Here is a 24,548-nt window from a genome sequence, read left to right on the forward strand (position 1 = left end):
ATGTCTCACACAATGCGGCAAAAACTTCCTTCGGCATGCAAACATTTTCCTCAAAGCGACCCATATGCCCCGCATATAGTTCGCATATCCATGTATTCCCGGTTAGTATAGAAGTGCGACATGGCGTTTTATTCATGTGTTTTTGGTACCATTCTGTCGCCAACTGGCATGCTTGTAGAAATGTGCAGTTCTGTTCTTGTTGCACCTGGACCGCCATTTGATTAAGCATTTCCATTATTTCATCATGGTTGCTTCCATCCCAGGGATTCATCGCGTCTTCGTTGATGCGAAACCTACAAAAGTAGCAGCCTTTCAATCAGTTGGCACGTGATTCATTGACTTAAATTATATTGAATTTTGCAATTATACAATGCCGACATTGTTTTTAATGAAAGCAATGCTGTGACCAATGTCCTTTGGAACGCATGATCATATGAATTGCACAAAAAAAAGAAGCTGTTCAACTTATGCTTTACAGGGGGGCCATGGTGGTAACAACCACAAAACTAACAAAAGAACTTGCGACATATAGGCATTCAGAAGCGTGCATCTAAAACGTAATTCCCTGTCTTAAACGTAGCGACACAAAATATTAAAACGTAAACATCCCATTCATTTCCCAAAAACGAAGCACAACCATGCTTCCGGTCCGTCAACCCATGCACTTACCTAAAACTTGTTACTGCCCGTAGCTAGCAAGAAGAAAAAAAAAAAAAAAGACAGAATGCAAAACATGCACACACCACCATCCTATTTTAGTACATAGCCAACAGTACCATAAGTCTAAGTTTTAAAAAGGAAGAAAAGGACATGCATCTTCAACACTCGTAAGACCGATACATCACATCTGGCGACCCCCAAATAGGTTTGCAAATGGCCCCGACGCAGTACACTGGAGCTGCTTCTGTGTAAGCCATCCAATGATGTGGTCGTCATCAGGCTGGCACATCACGACCTCCCAGTAATCGGCGTTATCCATAAGTGTGGAGGTGAAGTGGAATAACGGCGTACCAATCAGGGATGGAATACTGCTCAGTTTATGCATGCACTCGAAAATAGTGTACAGCGATTCGTTGCCTGTGAGGTGCCTGACCGTGACCTGTTGATTCTTCGAACGCACCACATCTATCATTCTGTTCATGCTTTCCGCAATAACAGACGCACCACTTGTTGCCTTCTTCGACTTTGAGACACTTGTTGATGGCGTCTTTCTCATTTTTGCCTTTTCAATCGGCACATGCTCCAGTGAAGAATCAGAATCCACATCCTGTACTCCTGTGGGTATCGGATCAGCAAATGGCTGGGCTCCCAAACTACGCACTGAATCAGATGAGTCCGTAGCAGTTTCAGGAAGGTTCTCTCTCGGGGTCCAATGGTGCTTCCCAGTAGCTGCTGCCCCCATGAAAACCGTCTCCATCAAGTCACGGTGTTCCAACGTTTTCTTCCTGAACTTCGCACACGCCTTGTTGATCTGCAGACATGTACATGTGTAAAAGAGGTAGACGTTATAGTTCATATAAATAAATTTTATTGAAGTTGAATGAAGAAGTAAAAAATGTACTGGTAAATGACAAATATGAAACTTGTTTGTACATGTACTTACTGATTCCATCTTGTCCCACCACTCGTCAGGTGCTTGAAACAAACCGATGTCATAGTCAAAGCCTATCCCAGACACTCCCTTGCTTGAATCCATCAACTTCGTCCACGCTTGCCACTCTTTTTTCAAGCTCATGTACTTATTCTTCAACTGTTTCAGTCCATGTTTTTTTCCTGTTTTTCTTTGAAATTTCCTTGACAACGATTTGTACCCTGCCTGGCTGAGGACTAAGAATGGCCGATTTCCTTTACTAATCTCATTTGCAATCAACTGGAGGAAAACTTGGACTGAGTTACTGTCTCATGAGGCCTTGTGGCTTAACTGAGTTTGTGTCTCTTCAAGACTGGTTGACTTGTCACTGACAACGCCTTCGCTTTTCGAGTGGTTACGAGGCGAAGTACGTGTGGAAGCCATTACTAATGTACGGTTACAAAAGATTACCATCACAAATTTGGTTGTTATATACACACGCACAACAGATGACACATTAAAAACAACAAACAGAGATATATGATGCTGAAGATAAATTTGCATATACCCATTGAAAACATTTTTTACGTACGTACACAGGTTCCATGGAAGTTAGTAGTGGACAAAAATATGATAGTTAGTATTACGGCTCCCATATGCGACAACATAATAATACCATCGTACTCCAAACATACTAACTACATACTAAAAACATATTGAAAACATACTAACGTCTTTGTACATACTAAGAACATGGTAACAGTGCTTACATACGGCACAACAAAATGACAACGACAATGCAGAACACATACACAATGGTCTTAAGCACACGCAAGGATTGTTGAATGTCTATGACATCAGCCCGCAATTGCATGGCAATTTCATCTCTGGGTGACGCATAGCCTTGGTTCTCATGGCTTCGTTCTTCACACCAACCAATCCAACTGACACAAGGCTGATGAGTGAAAATTATGGAACTATTAGTTTCATGGGTTGTTAATGTTCATTAAGTTATGACCGGTAAAGATTGGGTCACTCACCACAGGGCGGGGATATACAAAGTAGGAACGCCCTGGATTTTTGGTGGACCTGGAAATCCTAACAATACACGGGCCATATCCACAGGCACACATTCGTCCTGGCCATGTACTAGAAGTTGCAGTAGAGGTGAACGACGCCATGCTACGCTTTAATATAAAGTAAATTTACATGAATCAACATGAACACGATTGAGTACTCAAATTAATAAATCTATGTTGTAATATATTTTGATAATATTTTTTATGATAGGCAGCAAAATGGATTGGTGAGAATATATTTGTACCACATTTTTTATGATAGGCAGCAAAATGGATTGGTGAGAATATATTTACATTTTTGAATATATTTATGATAAAGTTTTTTCATACTTACATGTAGTCATATCTGTTTAATAAAACTTTTACACTCTTTATTGTTTACCTCTAAATTTGTAATATATAATATTAATACATTATTAATATCTGTCTAACATTTTTTTAATATATATTGAAAATAAACTATTTTTTAAATATATTTGTAATATAAATTTGATATATTTTGTAATTTGTTGGTAATATATGTACATAATATATGTAGCTTCCTTCCCAAATGTAGTTCGAAAATAGTTATGGTGCTAATTAATTTATTTTTTAGAAATGAGAATTGACCATTTCGTGTTGAGTTAAAAATAAACGCAAATTAATACATCTAATCTGTAATATATTTTCAATATATATATTTTTTTATTTAGAAAACATTTTGGAATATATTTATGATATAGTTTTTCATAATTAAATGTAGTCATATCTGTTTAATAAAACTTTTACACTCTTTATTGTTTACCTCTAAATTTGTAATATATAATATTAATACATTATTAATATCTGTCAAACATTTTTGTAGTATATTTTTAGTAAACTGTTATTTTTATATATTTCTAATATAAATTTCATATATTTTGTAATTTGTTGTTAATATATGTACATATATCTACCTTCCTTCCCAAATGTAGTTCGAAAATATTTATGGTGCTAATTAATTTATTTTTTAGAAATGAGAAATGAGCATTTCGTCCTGAGTAAAAAATATACACAAATTAAGACATCTAATTTGTAATATATTTTCAATATATTTTTTTTTTCATATTTTGAAAATATTTCTGAATATATTTATGATATAGTTTTTTATAATTAAATTTTGTCATATCTGTGTAATAAAAGTTTTACACGCATATATTTTTAACTCTAAATTTGTAATATATAATATTAATACATTATTAATATCTTTCGAATAAGTTTGTAATGTATTTTTAATAAACTGTTTGTTTAATATATTTCTAATATAAATATAATATATTTTGTAATTTGTTGTTAATATATGTAGATAATATATCTACCTTCCTTCCCAAATTTAGTTGGAAAATATTTTTTATGTAATTAATTTATTTTTTTGAATTGAGAATTGAGCATTTCGTCTTGAGTAAAAAATATATGCAAATTAATACATCTAATTTGTAATATATTTTCAATATATTTTTTGGCTTTTTTGAAAACATTTATTCATATATTGATGATAAAGTTTTTCATAATTAAATTTTGACATATATGTGTAATAAAATTTTTACAGTCTTTACCTTGTAAATCAAAATTTCTAATATACATTTCACATATATTTTTTTAATATCTTCGTAATATATTTTTAATATATTGCTTAATTGATTACAATTTTTAATTTTTTCTTTTTGGACTATAAGTTATATATATTTTGACAATTTGTTGTTAATATCTCTAACTTGTAACCCAAATTGAGTTGGAATTATATTTTTTATGTAATTAAAAAAAATTTCACAAATGGGAATTGAGCATTTCTATTAGGCAACAATCAGGGGAATTGAGCATTTCACAAATGGGAATTGAGCATTTCTGTTAAGCACAAATGGGAATTGAGCATTTCACAAATGGGAACAGCATTTCTTATTTATAAAAAAAAAAAAAAATTAAGGATTTGCATTTGAAACTATAACCGAACAGATACAATAATTGTAGAACAGATTTGCATTTCCTTGATTGTTTAAACAACCGTGCCTTCATACATCTGGCCCAAATTTGTGATTCTGAACAGATATATAAGATCAATAGAGCTGATTTTCATAAATCAGACCAACTATTTGAATCAGATCAGATATTATATATATATATATATGTATATATACAAATCTGCCCCAAATTTGTTGGATGCGAACAGATTTCGAACATAACAACAGATCTAAAAGACGAGATTTACGGATGAGACAGATCGGTGGCCGGTCTGTGTGTAATGTAAGTGTAATCAACCCAATAACGACCGTGAGCCAACAGATCGGCCATGAACCGATGCTGTTATGAACATAAACTACGCAGATGGGAAGAAGAGAAAACAAATCAGATAAGCTATAGATCATCACCTGCAGATCGGTTTGAGTGTGAGAGAGTTGGTTGTTGTTCGCCGCCGCGGTTTCGATCTTTGGTTCCGGTTTCCTCTGCCAAGGTCGGTCCGACGGCCTCCAATAGCTCCGTTCTTCTTTTCATCTGCTTTGCAATGGGTGTGTATGAGCTCTAATGTGAGCCGCTTTTTGCAGATGGAGAGATTTTAACCTCTCGGGGCAATTCGGTAAATTCACACCACACAGCCTCGCCCAACACCCGTGAAAATCGATTTTGTCGTGACTTGGCTGAATTAGCCTTTTTTGTCGCGACTTGGCTACTTTAGCCTGGGATTGCCTTCCTAAACGACGCCAAAATTGAAAATGTGAGGTTCAAACTATTTAAATTAAAATTACAAAGACTAAAGTGATATTTCATTTAAATTAGAAGAATTGACAGGTATAATTTATGGAGTATTTTGAAAAGATGGTTAAAAGCTGACTTTTTGGCTTTAACCAATCTTTTTGATTTTTTTTAGAAAATCATTTGGGAAGTTGGTAAAAAGTTGTTTTTTGACTTCTTTGTTTTTTTTTTTTTTGTTAATATTTGTTTATGCTATCACATCACATTCAAATGACCAAAATACCTCTACCCAAAGTATTTTGCCCTAGCTCACAAATGTAAACATGGAGGGTATAACTTTAATTTCACAAGTAACTTTTAGCTACCTTCCCAAATGATTTTAGGATAAATTACAAATACACTCATTGAGGTTTGATTAAAATATGAATCGCCCCTGTGATTTTAAAAATTACATTATTCCTCCTGAGGTTTCTAATTTCATAACAAATCGCCCATTTTATTAATAAATTATCGACTCAATTAACAATTTTTAATGATATTAAAAATATGTTTCAATTAATAATTTAGGTAATTTTATTATTGTATAGGAGAGTAATTATGAATTTTATTTTTTTAGTTAATTGTGTTAAATAAAAAATTATAATAAGGGAATATTTATAATTTTTCAAACCACATGAGGCAATCTGTATTTTAAGCAAATTTTAAGAAATGTATTTGTAATTTATCCATGATTTTATGCCAAAAAAGTCAATTTTTGACTTTTTTGATAAGTTACAAAATTCAGCTTTTATTTTTCTTTCTAAATGGCACATATGTATCCAAAAAAATGAACAAATTGAAATCAGTAACAGAGAAAGGCATTTTTTAACAATTTATTTAAGGGTAAATTACAAACACATCTCTTGAGATTTACTTAAATTACAATTACCTCTTGTGGTTCTAGAAGTTACATATGCCCATAAGATTTCTAATTTCATAACAAATAAGTCCTTTTATTAATAAATCATCAAGTTAATCAATAATTTCTAATAATGTTAAAATTTTATTTCAATTAATAATTCAGATAATTTCATTATTGTATAAGTGAACAGTTAGAAATTTTATTTTTTTAATTAATTCTATTAAATAAAAAATTTCTGACAGAGAGGTATTAGTAATTTTTCAAACTATAGGAGGCAATTCGTATTTTAAATAAATCCCAAGAAATGTATTTGTGATTTGCCCTTTATTTAATTATTTTTCTAAAAGGAAAAGCTTGCTTTAAAAGCCACATCCAAACTGTCCATTGCATAATATAAAAATTTACAAGGGTATATTACACTTTCTATACCTAAATTATAGCTGAATTATTTATTTAGTTTATGAATTATTGATGGAGCCTTTGTTTGGGAAGAATTTTTTTACTTTGACTTTTAATTTTTTGACTATTTAGTTTGGTTAAAAAAATTTCATTGGGGATGAACTTATGGCTTTTTGTAGTTTTGTGAGAAAAAAAGTAAATATGATTTGGATGTGACATTTTATCTTATTGACTTTTTAGTCTATTTGATATTTTAGTGGACTAATTTAGTTCTAACCATTTTGCAAGGGGGCCTAAGTCTATTACGTCCCTAAAGTGTATTATATTTTAGTACTTAAATTATCGATTGAATCTATTAAATCCTTAAAATAATTAATTCAAACCTATATAGTTGCTGAAAGAATTACAAAAATAAAACAAATGTCTGTAAATATTATAAATTAATAATAGAACCTATCTAGTTAAAGTTTATTTTTGAAAAAAACTTAAATTTTTATTTTGTTCATAAAAAGTGGACATCAGTTCTTCTAGTAAATTTCTTTTGAAGGAGTAAAGGTAATTATCTATAATATTTTCTTATTTATCTTTTACAATGGCTACTTGCTTGTTTTTATCTAATTTTATATTATAATTTTTAATTGATTGTCTTTAAGTTTTTCATTAAGTTCTTTTTAGGAAAATTTACCTATAAATCCATCTTGAGAAATAGTGATCCATTTAGTTCCAAGAATTTTTTTATAAACCAATTAGTCCATTGATTTTGGAAAAGTAAATTTAATACATTATTTAAAATTTAGATTTATGATTATACCCTTATTTCTATTATTATTATTATTATTATTATTATTATTATTATTTTGTGTGTGTGCACGTGCATGCGCGGGGTAAGATACACAATCTATAGGAATCAAATTTGAGATTAATTTTTATATGGAAATCCTTTTTATTTGAAATGACTTGAAATGTGAGATTCTTCAAACATTCCAAAAAGAATATAAAAATGACTTGTAATATGAGATTCTTTAAACATTTTAAAAGGATGTGAGATTCTTTAAACATTTCGAAGGATGTGGGATTCTTCAAACATTTTAAAATGAATACAAAATTTTCGTAGTAAACTTTGAGCAAATGTATAATTTCAAATTGTAATACTCTAATATAACATTCAAATATAACACTCCAATATGACACACTAAAAAAATTCCTTAGTATACTTTTCCTAAACGTAACATTCCAAAAAAATTCTTTAGTGTAACACTCCAATTTAACACACAAAAAATTCCTTGGTGTACTTTTCCAACCGTAATACTCTAATGTAACATTCTAGACAAATTTCTTAGTATAACATTCTAATGTAACATACAAAAAAACTCCTTAGTGTATGTGAGATTTTTCAAACCATTTCAAAAGGATGTGAGATTCTTCAAATCATTCTAAAAGGATGTGAGATTCTTCAAACTATTCCAAAAAGAGTACAAAAATTCCTTAGTAAGTTTTGAGTAAATGTATAATTTCAAACTAGTACTACGTTTAGGAAAAGTACACCAAGGAGTTCTTTAGTGTTTTTGTGTGTGTGACAATGGAGTGTTACGGTTGGGATTACATTAATTGGAGTGTTAGGTTTAGAAAAAAAATAGTAAAGAGTTTTTTTATATGTTATATTAGAGTGTTACGTTTAGAAAAAATACATTAGGAGTTTTTTTTTGAAGTGTTACGTTGTTACGTTTGGAAAAAATACACTGAGGAGGTTTTTAGTGTGTTACATTGGAGTGTTACATTATTGAATTGTAACATTGGAGTGTTACTTTCTTGTTCGTAATGTGGGATTTATTCTAGAATGAGAGAAAATTTAAAACCTCTATAGTGCGGATTGCCAAAATGTGTAATTTCACATTTGAAGAAACCCACTGTTATCTCTAAAAGATAACACTTAAACGTATAAGTGACGACCTCGCTGTGTAGTTTCACTTTAATGTGACTTTTGCGTTCATAAAAAAAGAAAGAAAGAGGGAGGACTAAACAATCAACAAGATCAAATTTTGAAACTTATTTCACCATTTTTTTTATAACTTAATTAATGTAATATTTCACTCCATTATTATTTGCAGTAAATTGTTATTATTCAAATTATCTGATTCTAGTTCTTAGTATATTTAATTCTCATATAATTTTATTAGTAATAGTGAGAAATCAAACCCATTCAGTCCATGAAAATATTATAAAAATAATATATATGCCCATAAGTATTATAAATTAGTAAAGACCCTATTTAATTAAGATTTTATTACAGAAAAATATTAAAATTTTATTTTATTTTTAAAAGGTATTTTATTTCGTTGCGTTTAAATTAATATTAGAGTTTGGTTTCTCAATCTTGCCAATAAAATTATTGGTATTAGATATATTGAAGAAGTACAATTATATAGTTTAAATAATAACTCTTCGCTACAAATAATAATAGAACAACTTAATATTAATTAAGTTATAAAAAGAATTTAGATAAAGGTAAGTGTGCCGTCATTGTAGAAAATAAGTAAGAAAATATTTTAGATAATTATTCTTACCTTTATAAAGGAAATTCATTGTAAGAATTAATGTCCACTTTTCAAATACAGAATGAAAATTTAAATTTTTTTGAAATAAAATTTTAACTAGATAAGATCTTTTATTAATTTATAATATTTATAAACTTATATTTTATTTTTATAATCATTTTAAGTACTAAATAGATTTAAATTAAATATTTTAAGAAACTTAATAAATTGAATCGATAGTTTAAAAATTAAAGGGATTTTAATTTATATATTGTAGAAATTTAGTAAACTTAATTAATAATTTAATGATAATTTAAGGGTGTGTTTGTTTGGACGGACTGAATAAGGGGGGATTGTGTAATCTATCAGACTGTTAGTCCTGAGATACATTGTCTCTAAACTATTTGGTTGGATTGGATTTGTATCCAATATTTGTTTAGTCATGTGATTAGATGTCTGGAATTGACTATTTTTAGTAAATCTAGTGTTTGGTTGGACGGATTGGATAAGGATAAATGTTCAAAAGACTATTTTACCCTTGTAATTTATAATTTTTATTTAATATATAATTTTAAATTTGTAATCTATAATTTATAATTTATAATTTAGCAACACTAAATTGTTTTAATTTATAAGGCCATAATTTTTGGGTATGGCTTCTGTCGGACTGAACCGTGCTGTTGGGCCCGTGGGGGCCCACCACGGGTTCCGTTTTGATAATCTGAACCGTTCAATGTGTAGAACTCGTCGAGTATGTACTTTTAAAAAATTACGTTGATCGGATATCGATAGCTATATGATCAAATCAGTTTCGTATAAAAAAATTGAACGGTGAACAAATTAACGGTTGACAAAAAACTATTTTGATCACATAGCTATCGATATCTGATCAACGTGATTTTTTATGGACATATGGTGCTCGACGATTTCTACACATTGAACGGTTTAGATTATCAAAACGGGACCCGTGGTGGGGCCCGTCCGATCCCAGACTGGACAAAAGCCATACCCATTTTTAATTTATTATTTTCAATTAAATTAAATTTATAATTTATATTTTTTATTTAATATATAATTTTAAATTAACAACACTAAAAAAATTTAATTTATAAGGCCATAATTTTTAATTCATTTTTTTTTATTAAATCTATAATTTATAATTTATAATTTATATTTTTTATTTAATATATAATTTTAAATTAACAACACTAAAAAAAATTATTTAATATATAAATTTAATTTTTTAACAACACTAGAAAAATTATAAGGCCATAATTTTTAATTTATTATTTTTAATTAAATTAAATTTATAATTTATATTTTTTATTTAATATATAATTTTAAATTAACAATACTAAAAAAATAATTTATAAATATTCAAAAGACTATTTTACCCTTTTCCAATTATTTATTAAGTAATAGCATAAAGGTAAAATAGACATTTCACACATTAGTCCCATGAGATACCAATCTCATGGAAATAATCCCATGGAAATAATTCCACCTTCCTTGTAGGATACAATAATCCCTCGTATGAGGGACTAATAGTCCGGATGGACTATTAATCTAGAGTAAAAAAATTGAACCAAACAATGGGCTAATAGTCCGGATGGACTAATAGTCCAATCCTATGGAATAATCTCTCACAACAAACACACTCTTAGGCCATGTTTGATTCATAAGATTAATATTAGGTCATGTTTGTTTGGGTGGACATGAGCTTGGGATTGGATTAATAGTCCAATAAAATTATTAATTCGATGTTTGGTTAAACAATTAAAGTAAGCCTAGTTTGGGAAGACTAAATAAGTGCACTTTTTGACTTTTTATGAAATATGGGTTGGGTTTGGGTTGGGTTTGAAGTAATGTATTAGAGAGGTGATGTGACTTAAATAAGATGATGTGACTTAAATAGGATAGTGACTTTTTGTCTTTTTTCAATCTTCCCAAACTAGGCCTAATTATTTTAAACTTGACTATTAGTTAAGATATGATACATAATCCAACGGATTGGTAGTCCTAAGACTATTAGTCATGGGAATGCTAATCCAGTCCGTCCAAACAAACATGACCTTAAAGTATTAATAATCCTATCAAATTAGTGTGATATTCACTATCCAATTAGATTAATAGGATAAATTATTCATTAGATTAATAATCTCACATCTACCACATTACTAATAATTCTATAAATTTATTAAATTAATTATCTAATAGATTAATATCATAAATCAAAATATTAAAACAAATTTAAAATAATTAAGTTTACAAATTAATAATTCTAATTTTATAGTCTAATCCATCCGATCAAACATCCAAAGAATGTAAAGTGTAATAAACCTTTCCAACTATCATTTCGTCAATTTAGGCCGAGTTCATTACGTGGACAGTGGACTTCCTAACTTCTTCACATGCATTAACGCGGAATGGACCTATACATATAGAATTTCCCACATATACATATACATATACATATGCATATATAAAATAATAAAATCAAATCAAAACAAAGCTTCGGTGACTCTAGTTTTCTTCTTGGTGCGAAATCCATGCTTTGTCTCTGCTTCTTCTCTCTCTCATCACCTCGCAGATCGTCGTGGGTAAGCCTCTCTCTCTCTCTCTCTCTCTCTCTCTCTCCAATGGATCAGATTTCAGTACTCAGAGGAATACCTTTAATTTAAGCCATAAATCGTTCTCTTTGTTATTGTATTGAGATCGCAAAAACCCTAACTAATCGGTTGTTTTTGGTTCTTTTCTTGATTGATTTAGCACCTTCAACACCAGTGCTAATGTTGTTTTGTGCAATGTGTTTTGTTTCAGATGGTGGATTGTCATTCATTTGAGCAAATTTCTGGGCTTAAGCAAATTTCTCTCCATTCCTTATGTATTTGTGTTGAATTTGATTGAATTTTGTCATAATTAGGAACTAGAGGATTGAAATTGGTAGGGATTGTAAGGTTTTTATTTTTTTATTTTTTATTATATAGATGGCGTCACCTCCATTACAGGTGGAGGATCAGACGGATGAGAATTTTTTTGATATATTAGTTGATGAAGGTGATACTGGTATATCTAGATCTGGCCCTAGTCTTTTTGAAAATGAAGGGTCAGACGAAACGAATGCATTTTCAAAGTTAAGTATAGGTGAAGCTGATGCCGCCAAAGTAGATTCTAGTGGCAATGTTGATTTTGGGGTCAATAGCGAAAGGGAATCCGGTGGTGGGACTGTTTCAGCATCCTTGGATGGGCATGGGGACAATTTGATTGCTGAGGAAAGTGTTTCATTGACCCCTGTTAATGTAGTTCAATCGAATGATGTTGCATTGCACGAAAAATGTGAGTTGGATTCAAAAAGTAGCAACAATAGTGGATCAAGTGGAATGGGTGTTAAGGAAGTTGATTGGAGTTCATTTAACTCCGCTTCACATCTTCATAATGGCAGTGGAACTGGGTCGTTTTCAGATTTTTTCAATGAACTGGGTTCAGGCAATTTGTGTGGAAAGGAGGCAGGCAATTCTGGGGTAGCATCAAACAATGTGGTTGGTGTTCCTGAAAATATGGGTGGTGATTTTAGTTCATTGAGTTCTATACAACATAAAGAAGGTCAAAATTATGGGTCACAAATTGAACAGGCCATCGATGGTCAAGACTTAAATAGCAGTCAATACTGGGAAAACCTCTATCCCGGCTGGAGGTTTGACCCAAACACTGGGCAGTGGCATCAGTTGGAGGGTTATAATGCAACTATGGATACCCAGCAGAATTTGAATGCCAGTATTGTGTCAGCTGGTGATGGTGTAGTTACAGAGCAAAGGTCAGATGATTACTATTTTCAGCAAACAGCTCAGTCTGTTTTGGGAAATGTAGACTGTACAACATCCAGTTTTACTGATTGGAACCAAGGTTCACAACCGAATGTGGAGTACCCAGCCCATATGGTGTTTGATCCCCAATACCCTGGTTGGTACTATGACACAATTGCCCAAGAATGGCGGCTCTTGGAATCTTATACATCAGCTATGAATCAGCCAACCAATGTCCATCATAACCAGCAGAGTCAAAATGGGATTGTTTCGGCAGCTGACTTCTTGCCTGAAGAAAATCATAGAATTCATGGTAACTTTGATCAAGTTGGGAAGTTTGAGTCACAAGACCGTAGTAGCCAAGGCAAAGTTATGGGATGGGCTGGATCCGTGAGTGATTCCAATCAGCAGCGTAGGAATACGTGGAAAACAGCGTCACTTCCTAACAGCGGGGTTATTAGTATTAGTGATAATTATGAATCACATAATCCTTATGATTCGAGTTATCATGCGACGAACTCTGCTGACCAACAAAATCAACAAATGTGGTTCAAACCCTCTGAAACAGCTACTTTACCTGAACAGACAAGTCAGAGTTTTGGTAGTGTTGTTAATAGTAATAGCATTCTTGGGTCTCAAACCTTTATTCCTGCTGTAAACTTCTCGCAGCATAGTAACCAGCGTAAACAGGAGCCAAGCCAACAGATGCATTTCTCACCCGCTTATTTTGATAGTCAGAAATTGCCGAATTTCTTACAGCAGCCACTTGGTACTCAGTTCCCTCATGCCTCCAGTGAGGGGAGGTCATCTGCTGGGCGGCCTGCACATGCTCTGGTGACTTTTGGATTTGGTGGAAAACTTATAGTCATGAAGGATAACAGTTCTTTAAAAAATTTAACATATGGATGCCAGGTTAAACTCCCCCTGCTCTCTTCTCCCTAAATTTAGTTTTCTAAAATTTGTTTTCTTTCTTTGTTTTGTTTATTACTAGCGAATTACCCTTGCCTGAAGGCACTCACGACACCATTTTACACCAATTAAAATCAATCACTCCCATGTAATTGACCTACCCCGTCCTCTTTCCCTCTCAATTTATACTATATATTAAGTCAAATGCTCTTTTTAACCAAGAGCCTTGTTCATGGCTTGGCCAAAAGTAGAGGTATTGTGAAATTGTTTTTAAATATTTTCTTCTCTATTATTTTTTTTAAGCCTTTGGTTTAGGTTTTTTTATGAATCTTTTGAATTTTAACATAGTGATGATGGCTGTGTATTCAACTGGTGGATCCGACATTAACGACGCCAATGGAATACTTATGTTCTTGACTAAACGTTAATTTAACTACACATTTTTTAAAATATGTTTGGAGTTCTCTTTTCTATTATCTTTTTATTTGACCAATTTATTTTTTATTTATTTTATTTATTGAAGAGCTCGATTCAAGGACAAATCAAGGCTAATTTTTTAATTAGTTCTAGAACTCAGTTTTGGTCATTTGGTTGTATACAATATTTTTTTACTCATCTAAAGTAAATTGTGGTTACATATAAATTGAGAGGGGGTAGGTCAATTGCATGGGAGTGACTGATTTTAATTATTGTCAAATTGTGTTATGAGTACCTTTAGGCAAGGGTAATTCGCTAGTGCTATATACTAATCAAAATGTACTTTTCGTCTGAAAGGCTCTCTAAACATTAAACCTTAATCTAAATTTTTTATTTAAAAAAAATTAAATCTTAAGAAATATACATATAGAAATATGTATTAGTCCATCTAAATATTTAAAATTTTGAAATTTAAAAATCTTAATATAAAAGTAAAATAAATAAAAAATAGCCATATCTAACTTATCATACTTAATCCATATATAATTTGAAATATAAAATTTTTAAAAGAAAATTTCAAATGTAACTTTAGTCTTATATAATTTTAAAATTTAAAAATATTTACTTCAATTTTTTTTTTTTTTTGCTGAAAACTAAAAAAATACATATGACATCTAAAAAATTATCAAAATATTTTTGACACATTTATTAATTAAAAAGGAAATTTTGCATGGCACATGTAAAATAAAATAAAATAAATATATGTGTAATGTATATTTTTATGCCACATTAAAAAATACATGCAAGAAAAAACCATCAATATAGAACAATAAATTATTATAGCCAACTCTTTCAAATTTACACAAACACAAAATCTTACTTTTTGTGTAGAAAATAAGGAAAGAGAGGGAGAGAGATGGGAAGTGAATTGCAAATGGTTAGGAAGAGAAAATAGAGAAAAAGAATAGGAAAAAATACTTACCCAAAAACGAATCGGAATAAAAAAAAAAAGGAAAGAGAGGAAGGTGCTAGGAAATTGTTGAAAGTTCTTTGGGCAGGAAATTTGATTTTGGTCAAGCAAATCCAACCATTAATCTCATAGATGAATCGATCTGAACTGTTCTAACCAATTGTATTAGAGAGGCGTTTTCAAAAACCATTTTTTATTTTATAGATTGTTGTTGAAATCTAAGCTTATTTGTCTTTCAATATTGCTATTAAAGATTTGTCAATTTCATGTAAAGGACTCAGATGGAAGTGTAATTAATATTCTCAACTTGATGGATGTTGCGATGGACAAAACTGATGCTTCTGGCACTAGATCAGGAGTTTGTGATTATTTATATACGTTGTGTCAGCAATCTTTTCCCAGTCCATTGGTTTGTGGGAATGTTGGAAGTAGAGAGGTAAATAAATGGATTGATGAGAAGATTGCAAATTGTAAATCTCCAGACATGGACTACAGAAAAGGTGAACTTTTGAGGTTGTTCTTCTCTTTGCTAAAAATAGCATGCCAATATTATGGAAAACTTCGATCTCCCTTCGGCACTGACCATACAATGAAGGTAAAATTTTCGTCTACTTGGTTTAACTGTTTGTTTTTGTTTCTCTGTTAAGTTTATATTATCTCTTGCTTGCCATTTTTATAGAGTAATACTGTATGGGAGCTTGAGCGCTGGTTTTATTTGCTAATGCTATTGCCTCTTAAAGGGGAGAAATAGCACATTTCTTGAAGGGCAGAAATATCACATTTCTCTTTTGTATTGCTTTTGAACATCTTCCTGGTGTATTGCAACATGCTGCATTGGTTACTTATATATATAAGCATAAATGTCTGTGCGCGTGCACATACAAAGAGGTAGAAAAAGGCAGCATTGATATTTTGGTCATCAAATCTTCTCTCATTTGCTATCCCTTCCCAATAAGGATGAGAGGAAAGCCTATCCTATCTTATGATTCTATCTCAACTTTACCTTACTCTCCCACCTTATTTTATCTGTAATGCCCTCTTAATCCTGCTTATAATATGAAGAGCTGGCTTCTTGTCTTTATTTTATATTTATTGGAGCCTTTCCGTTTTCTATATATTCAACTACTTCTCTTGATGAAGCCATGATTAATCTTTTCAGATTGGCTTGAACACTAGCCAATTTGAAATATATAGCTAATTTGAAATATATAGCTTCTATCCATACTATATAGAAAGGGAACACCTATAGTGGTGTCTTGATGCCTTTTTTCTCCTCAATGCCAAATGGATTTTTGTATATCCCTGAATTACCCTTATTTGTTTCTTAATATATCTATGTACTATCATTCTCCCTTATTCTGTTCATAGATCATTTGTAACTCCTTGTGGGTGTGCACACACATGGGTGTATTCTTTACTTTCTCTGGCCATCCTTCATGAAAACATAGATATTTTAGTGCTTTATTATCTAAATGGTGTGTACCACAAAAGTCAAGAACCCATTTGTTTACCCTTTTATTTCCTCTTTTTTGACAACTCTTTTTTGGTTTTGACTAGTGAGAAATGGTCTTTTTCTGGGTTGTTTATTTTTACTAGGAAAGTGATTGTCCAGAATCTTCTGTCGCTAAGCTCTTTGCATCTGCCAAGAGAAATGTTAGTGAATATGGTGCTTTTAGTCGCTGCTTGCAGAACTTGCCATCTGAAGGAGAGATTCAGGTAGACTTGTCTCTTCTGCTTGGTTTCTCCAAATATTTGTCAGAGTTCAAGTATTTCTTCGTTTTAATAAATATTTATTGGTTCCCTAGGCTACTGCCTTTGAGGTCCAGAAGCTTCTGGTTTCTGGTAGAATAAGAGAGGCTTTACAATGTGCACAAGAAGGTCAATTGTGGGGGCCAGCCCTTGTTCTTGCAGCTCAACTCGGTGATCAGGTTGTTTGTTTGTTTTTTTCTCTCTTCCATTTGGTGTCCTCCAGACATATTTGGAATGACTTGGTCCCTAATTTATCAAGCAAGTCCATGTATGGAGAAAGATATCAGTGTATTTTTATTTGAGGCTAACATTTGCATCTTTCTTTTGAATTTATTCAGTTTTATGGTGCTACTGTGAAACAAATGGCTCTTCGCCAATTAATAGTGGGATCCCCTTTGCGGACATTATGCCTGCTAATTGCAGGGCAACCTGCAGATGTATTTTCCGATACGAGTAGTAGCAGTCTGCCTGGTGGTGTAATATCTCAACATTCTTCTGAGGTGATATGTTAGCTTGAAACTATTGCTGACAAGTTATTTTCCTGCTGATGTTTTATTTTTTTTTTTCTCATTCCATTTGATCTTATTTATGTCATGACTGTCACGTTTAGTTCCAACTCTACTGGGAAAGGCTTGGCTTCAATTTATTACTGCACAAGCGGTGTCTTTTTCAGTCCCTTTTTTGGACTCGAAATGGAACAATCCATCCATATGACTGATTATTAGCCATAACCATGTATTATCATGAAGATTGATACATGTTTACTGAGAATAGGTTATCAAGTTGATGCTAATACTCTGGAAAAATAAATTCCGAACGTTTCCACATAGGTCTTCTGTTAATGTCCTTTGTGTGTGTGGAATAGAAATGAAGTCTCAGTGGGGTTGAGGAAAAAACATTAAGTATTCAACAGAAGGGATTTAATTTTTCAAGAGTGGGGCCGGATCCTTATTTTGGGTTGCGTTTACAATCTTAGTAAGGGAGCCTTAATTCATTAGAGTGGTATAGGTATTTTTTTCTTTTGATCGGCTACACTGGTATAGGCTTGGGAATTGTAGTCAGTGGATTCAAGCTCCTGCATGGGATGGATCCTAGAGATGAAAGATGTGATGAAGTGGAAGGAAACAAATGGAAAATTCTCAATTAGGTTCTTCCATTCTCTCTTTTTGGGTAGCATGGGTTGTAAATGTTAGGATTAGTCTGCCCATGTGATAAAGGTGGGTCTTGTTAAGTGTTAGGGTAATTTGGTCTTTATGATTTATGCTTATTATTATAAATAGGTGTAAGGCGGAAACCCTATTCTTTTGAATCAAATAAACAATACAGCAGCTTCTCTCTTTCTCTCGTTATGTTTCTTTTCCTTCTTCTTCTTCTTCTTCTTCTTCTTCTTCTTCTCATCTATACATTCAACACGGTATCAGAGCAATATCTTCCTCCTTGAAGATTGTTCCTCTCAGTCTCCTTTCTATTCTTGTATCCTAGAATGTTTGCTCTCAAAAAAACAAAAAACAAAGGTATGCTCGAAATTTAATGGGTGATTACGCTATGATCTCCTTTTGATTGTTTGGTCATTATTAATTGAGTTTTCCAATTTTTTTGATTTTTCATCAAAACTTGGTGATTTTTCGAAAGTCACTGTTTGAACCTTTGTTTGCTGATTTTGTCCCTTCTTCTCCTATCCTGGGGAGCCGACTGGAACCCTAGAGGGGTGCTGTCCTTGGTTTGATAAATTTTGGCCCTACCTTGGCTTTTTCTTGCTGTTCGGATGCTCTGCTTCAGTTTTCTGGCTGTTAGTTGATCTGGTTCCTTTGTTCTGAGCTTATCTTGGACTGTTTTAGCCTTAGAAGGTGATTTGCTGTGCTGGTTAGGTGTTTCTTGGATTTGTTTGATATCCTGCTTGTGTTTTTGCACTTTCTTTTTCTCATCTCATGGCTGCCAGCTGGGGTCAGGACTCTAAGGGCAAGGGGGAGAGTGGACTGAGTCGTGGTATGACTCTTGGTGATAGTCCTTGTCTCCAGATTAGTCCGGTCAAGCTTAATGGTCTTAATTACTTAGTTTGGTCCCGCTCTTGTAGTCTTGCCATTGTCGCCCAGCGTTTGACTGGCTATATTACTGGTAGTACCCAACAACCTACTGCGGATAGTGCTTTATCTGCTCAATGGATTTTTGAGAATGTTTTAGTTATGACCTGGCTAATCAATTCTATGGAACCTACTATTAGTCGGACTTTTCTCTTAAAGGATATTGCTCACAAAATCTGGATAGCTGCCTCTCAGATGTATTCTCAAAAGGGTAATGATGCACATGCCTATGAATTGTGAAAGAAGATTAGGGGCTTGGATCAGAAGGATTGCTCTCTTGCAGTCTACTATGCGGAGTTGAGTGGTTTATGGCAAGAGCTAGATTACTACCAGAGTTTCCAGCCAGTTTGCTCCACGGATGCTACTATGTTTCAACAGGTTGTGGAAAAGAAACGGATGTATGGCTTTCCTGCTGGCCTAGAGTATGATTAGATACGGGTTCAGGTGTTAGGTCGCTCTACGTTTCTCGTACTGCGTGAGGCTTATGCATTGTTTCAGCAGGACGAGAGTTGTCGTAGTGCTATGGTACATGTCCCTACTCAGGATCGATTAGCGATGGTTGTAGCCCTAAAGTCACATGAAGCCTAGTCAGCCTCAAGGTGGTGGTACAGGTCCCTTGGTTGATCGGGACAGGTTGAAGTGTGATTATTGTGGGAAAGATAGACATGATAAAGAGCATTGTTAGAAGTTGCACGGTCGGCCTACTCAAGGCCGTGGTCGTGGTTGTGGTGTTCGTCCTCAAGCACATGTATCGAAGACTACTGCTAGTGCCTTGGGTGACACTGGTTCTCTTTCCCAGGATGAGCTTCACTCTCTCAGACATTTGATGGCTCGACTTGATCCTTCATCTACCTTGGTTCCTTCCTCTTTTGCCTCTTCTAACTTTGCCCACACAGGTATTGTTGCTAGTGCACTTAGTACCTCTTCGTCATCTCCTTGGATCATTGATTCCAGTGCTACAGATCATATGACGGGTTCTTCTAGTTTTTTCCATACTTATTCCCCTGGTTCTTGACGAGATAAGGTTAGAGTGGCTGATGGCACTTTATCCTCTATCTCCGACAAAGGTTCGGTTCATTGCACCTCTTTGCTTTCTCTTTCATCTGTTCTTCATGTTTCAAATTTTTCCACTAACTTACTTTCTATTAGTAGCATTACTACTGCTCTCAATTGCTCTGTAACTTTTTTTCCGACTCATTGTGTCTTTTAGGAACTGGCTACGGGGAAAATGATTGGCATTGGTAGAGCACAAGGTGGTCTGTACTTTCTGGATGCCGTTCCTTCTCCATCAACTTTGTTCTCTTAGGCTCTTCAATTCACTTCCGGCTCCTCTCTTTGTCTGCTTCATCAATGGCATCGTCGTTTGGGCCATCCTTCCTTTAGCATTTTAGAAAAACTTTTTCCTTCATTAGTTAAAGATTGTCCTAGGAATAACTTTGTTTGTGATGCTCATGAGCTTGCTAAGTATAAACGTACTTGTTATCCTTCTATTAATAAAAGAAGTGCTTTTCTTTTTATGCTTATTCATATTGATGTGTGGGGTCCTTCCCCTGTGGTGTCTACCTATGGTTATCGGTGGTTTGTCACATTTATTGATTATTATTCCCGTGTGACTTGGATTTATTTACTTCGCACTAAAAATGAGGTTTTCTCGTGTTTCAAACTTTTTATAAAATGGTGTCCAATCTATTCAATGCTACTATAAAAAATTTTTGGAGTGATAATGGGACTGAATATGTTGATGGAGCTTTCTGAGCATACCTCGCAGAGCATGGTATTCTTTATCAGACTAGTTGTGTTGGCACTCCTGAGCAGAATGTAGTTGCTGAACTCAAAAATGGCCATCTTCTTGAAGTTGCTCGCGCTCTCTTGTTTCCCATGAATGTTCCTCAGTCTTTTTAGGGGGAGGCTATTCTTACCGTTGCTTACCTTATTAACCATATGCCCTCTAGTGTCCTTAACTTCCAGTTTCCTCTTGAACTTCTTCCTGTGGCTTATCCAACTTCTTCTCTTCCCCCTCGGGTTTTTGGTAGTGTCTGTTTTGTTCGTCTCCAACCTCGTACTCGTGGGAAGCTTGATCCCAAGGCTGTTCGGTGTGTCTTTCTTGGTTATTCTGCTACTCAGAAGGGCGCTACAAATGCTATGACCCTTACACTCGTAAGCTGTTAGTATGGATGTTACCTTCCGTGAATCTGAGTCTTTTTTCCCGTGTCCTTCGCTATCTCCTTAGGAGGAGAGTGTTATAGGTGAGATTGCGGATGAGGCGGCATCATATCAGCATGAGTTGTCTTTTTTCCTTCCTAATCAGCGGGCTGTTATTTGTGGTGAGGGAGAGCCTAAGAGTTCTGTTGAGAGGGAGACTGATATTGGTGGTCGTTTAGACAGAGCTGATCTTAAGACTTATTCACGGCGTCAGAAAGAGCAAACTTCTCTTGCGCCACCTGGTCAATCATCATCTCTTATGCCAGTTCCATGCCCAATTTCCACCGACTCTACAGGTAATAATCCTCAGCCTATTTCTTCACTAGTTGTTGATAGCCTTGTTGCTGATGATTTGAGTCTCCCTGTTGCTCTTAGAAAGGGGGTTAGAGCCTGTACTCAACACCCCATTTCTAAATTTGTGTCATATGATTCGCTGTCTTCTACATATTGTGCCTTTGTTTCGTCTCCTTCTTTTGTATGTATTCTGTAGGGTTGGAAAGAAGCTATAAATGATCCTAAGTGGAAGGTAGCTATGTTAGAAGAGATGCAAGCTTTGAGTAAGAACAACACTTAGGAGTTGGTGTCTCTTCCTAATGGAAAAAAACCAGTTGGATGTAAGTGGGTGTTCACCATTAAGTACAATGCAGATGGGATGATTGAATAGTACAAAGCAAGACTAGTGGCCAAAGGATGTACTCAGACATATGGAATAGACTATCAAGAAACTTTTGCTCCTGTAGCGAAGATGAATTCCATTCGAGCTATTTTTTCGTGTGTTACTAATTTGGGATGGCCTTTACAGCAACTAGATGTGAAGAATGCCTTTCTTCATGAGGATTTGGAGGAGGAGGTATATATGGATGTACCTTCAGGATTTTCATCTCAGACTACAGTTGGAAAGGTTTGTAGATTGAAGAAGGTTTTGTATGGTTTGAAACAATCTCCTCGAACCTGGTTTGGTCGATTTCTAAAGGCAATACTGGCATTTGGGTAAAGGCAAAGCAATGCAAATCACACATTGTTTGTCAAACGCAATGTACATAAGGTAATAGTGCTTATTATATATGTAGATGACATAGTTATGACAAGTAATGATGAGGAGGAGGTGACTCATCTTAAGATGCAGTTAGCCAAGGAGTTTGAGATCCAAGACTTTGGTCCGTTGAGATACTTTCTTGGCATTGAAGTTGCCAGATTTGATAAAGGCATGTTTATTTCTCAGAGGAAGTACATTCTAGATCTTCTTGAGGAAACCAACATGTTGGGTTGCAGACCAGCTGATTCTTCGATTGAGACTAATCATCATCTTTGTAGTGGGGTTGGTGAGCTTGTGGAGAAGGAAAGGTACTAAAGATTTGTGGAAAGACTGATATATCTATCTCATACTGGGCCAGATATTGCCTATGCAGTTGGGATAGTGAGTCCATTTATGTATGATCCTCGTGCAACTCATTTGGATGCAGTCTATCGCATTTTAAGGTACCTTAAATATGCCCTTGGAAAAGGAATTTTGTTCTCTAATCATGGTCACTTGAGGTTGGAAGCATTCACAGATATACATTGGGCAAGCTCTGTAGATGATAGACGCTCTACCTCCTGTTACTGTGCTTTTGTTGAGGGAAATCTAGTCACATGGCGGAGTAAGAAGCAGACGGTAGTATCCAGATCCAGTGTTAAAGCTGAATACAGAGCTATGGTAAACGGAACATGTGAACTGTGACACCCTGAATGTTTAATTAGATATCACATAAATATTTATAGTTATATATAATTGTGGGTGTATGCGATAATATATTATTAAATAAATAATAATAAATACGGAATCTAATTTGGCATTGGGTTATCAAATATGTGATTAATTAGGGATTATTATTTGGGACCAATTAACAGAAATATAAAATTCTAATACTAGTTGGGCCAAATTAGAGTTAAAGATAGTTAATAAATAAATATAAAAGTAAAAGTAAATAAATAATAAAATTGATAACAATAATAATGATAATAATAACAATAATAATAAAAATAAAAATAATAATAGTGCGTGTGATAGTAAAATAAAATAATTAATTTTATGATGGTATGCGATAAAGTATAATTTAATTAGGGATTAATTTGTTTATATAGTTATATTAGAAAACTGGGTCAAAAGGTAATTATTATACATATTCATCAAGATAAGTATGGATCTATGGTGAGTTATGAGCAAATCGAGGGAGGATTTGAGCTGGCCACGTATTGGCCTGATGATGCTTTTACCTCCCTATAAATAGGGAGGAGTTGATCACAATCTGTGGGAAGAAAAGGAAAGGAAAAAAGAGAGGCACGTAAGTTACTGGAAATAGGAAATTTATAGTAAGAGTGTTGTGATAGTGGAAAGTAAGGCTAAGGGTCAATACTAAGGTGAGTTATATTATATTTTGGGTCACCATAATATATTTTACGTATTTTGGACTTACCATAATTTATTTTATACAAGTTGTGTTTTATAAATTATTATAAATTATATTAATATTTCAATTTTGTGGATTAATTTCTAAACTCTATTTGTTAAATGAAACCCATGGATATGTTTGTTTAAATTTTAAAGAATATTTGACTATGACCTTATAAACTATTATGTTTTGTAAGTACCATCACGGGAGTCCCATGTCTTGGGGGACTTAAATAACCATTGGCCTCTGTTTGGTCACTTTGTGGTCCTCTATTTGTCATGGATCCATTGACCTCTGACTGTCACTTTTGTGACTTCTGTTCTGTTCTGTACTGTGGTTATGATTATTTATTTACATAATTTTTGTATTTCAGTTTCTGCCACTTAAATGATTTATTTACCAAATTAAGTTATGTAATGTTTTGGCTTAACTAAATATTCATGGTTATTTTGTATTCCCTATACTCTTGGCATAATATTTCTCGCTCTGCTGTGTGCTTATAGCTGTTACCCTTTCAGGTGATGAGATGTAAGGAAGACCCATAACCTCGTGTAGTGGAACCTGTGCAAGAAATTGATGCAGATCCGTTAATTTGTTTTTCTGTTCTTTTCTTCTGTTGTTTTTTTCCTGATGGCCGGTCGCTGCATAATAAAATATTAAAAGCCTATGGATGTACTCTTTTGTTTTTTTAAAATAGTAGAACGAAGTAACTTTCTGTTTAATTATTTTTATTTCCGTTTGCCTCCACTTGCACCGTTTAATTTGCTACGATAAAAATAAGTTAGTAAGTTGCGAT

General features: G+C 33.4%; 2 protein-coding genes across 2 annotated transcripts in view; one reads left to right on the top strand and one right to left on the bottom strand.

Annotated features, from left to right (window-relative positions):
- Positions 1 to 841: 841 nt before the first annotated feature.
- On the bottom strand, positions 842 to 1,735 carry LOC145791606 (L10-interacting MYB domain-containing protein-like). The gene is made up of 2 exons (XM_082871981.1): positions 1,604 to 1,735; positions 842 to 1,471 (listed from the first exon to the last, which is right to left on the bottom strand). Exons 1-2 carry the CDS (start codon positions 1,733 to 1,735, stop codon positions 842 to 844), a joined length of 762 nt encoding a protein of 253 aa, XP_082728107.1.
- Positions 1,736 to 11,684: 9,949 nt separating this feature from the next.
- The window catches only part of LOC114258148 (protein transport protein SEC16B homolog), a 29,405-nt gene continuing 16,541 nt past the window's right edge, over positions 11,685 to 24,548 (top strand). Inside the window, exons 1-6 of the mRNA XM_028198009.2 lie at positions 11,685 to 11,789; positions 12,010 to 13,904; positions 15,563 to 15,883; positions 16,885 to 17,004; positions 17,094 to 17,216; positions 17,376 to 17,537. Of these exons, the coding sequence (XP_028053810.2) occupies positions 12,177 to 13,904; positions 15,563 to 15,883; positions 16,885 to 17,004; positions 17,094 to 17,216; positions 17,376 to 17,537 (2,454 nt within the window). The 5' untranslated portion in view covers positions 11,685 to 11,789; positions 12,010 to 12,176. The remainder of the gene's footprint in view (positions 11,790 to 12,009; positions 13,905 to 15,562; positions 15,884 to 16,884; positions 17,005 to 17,093; positions 17,217 to 17,375; positions 17,538 to 24,548) is intronic.

This window comes from Camellia sinensis, chromosome 5 (assembly GCF_055761805.1).
Source record: "Camellia sinensis isolate YWXY chromosome 5, ASM5576180v1, whole genome shotgun sequence".
In the NCBI taxonomy this organism is placed as follows: Eukaryota; Viridiplantae; Streptophyta; class Magnoliopsida; order Ericales; family Theaceae; genus Camellia; species Camellia sinensis.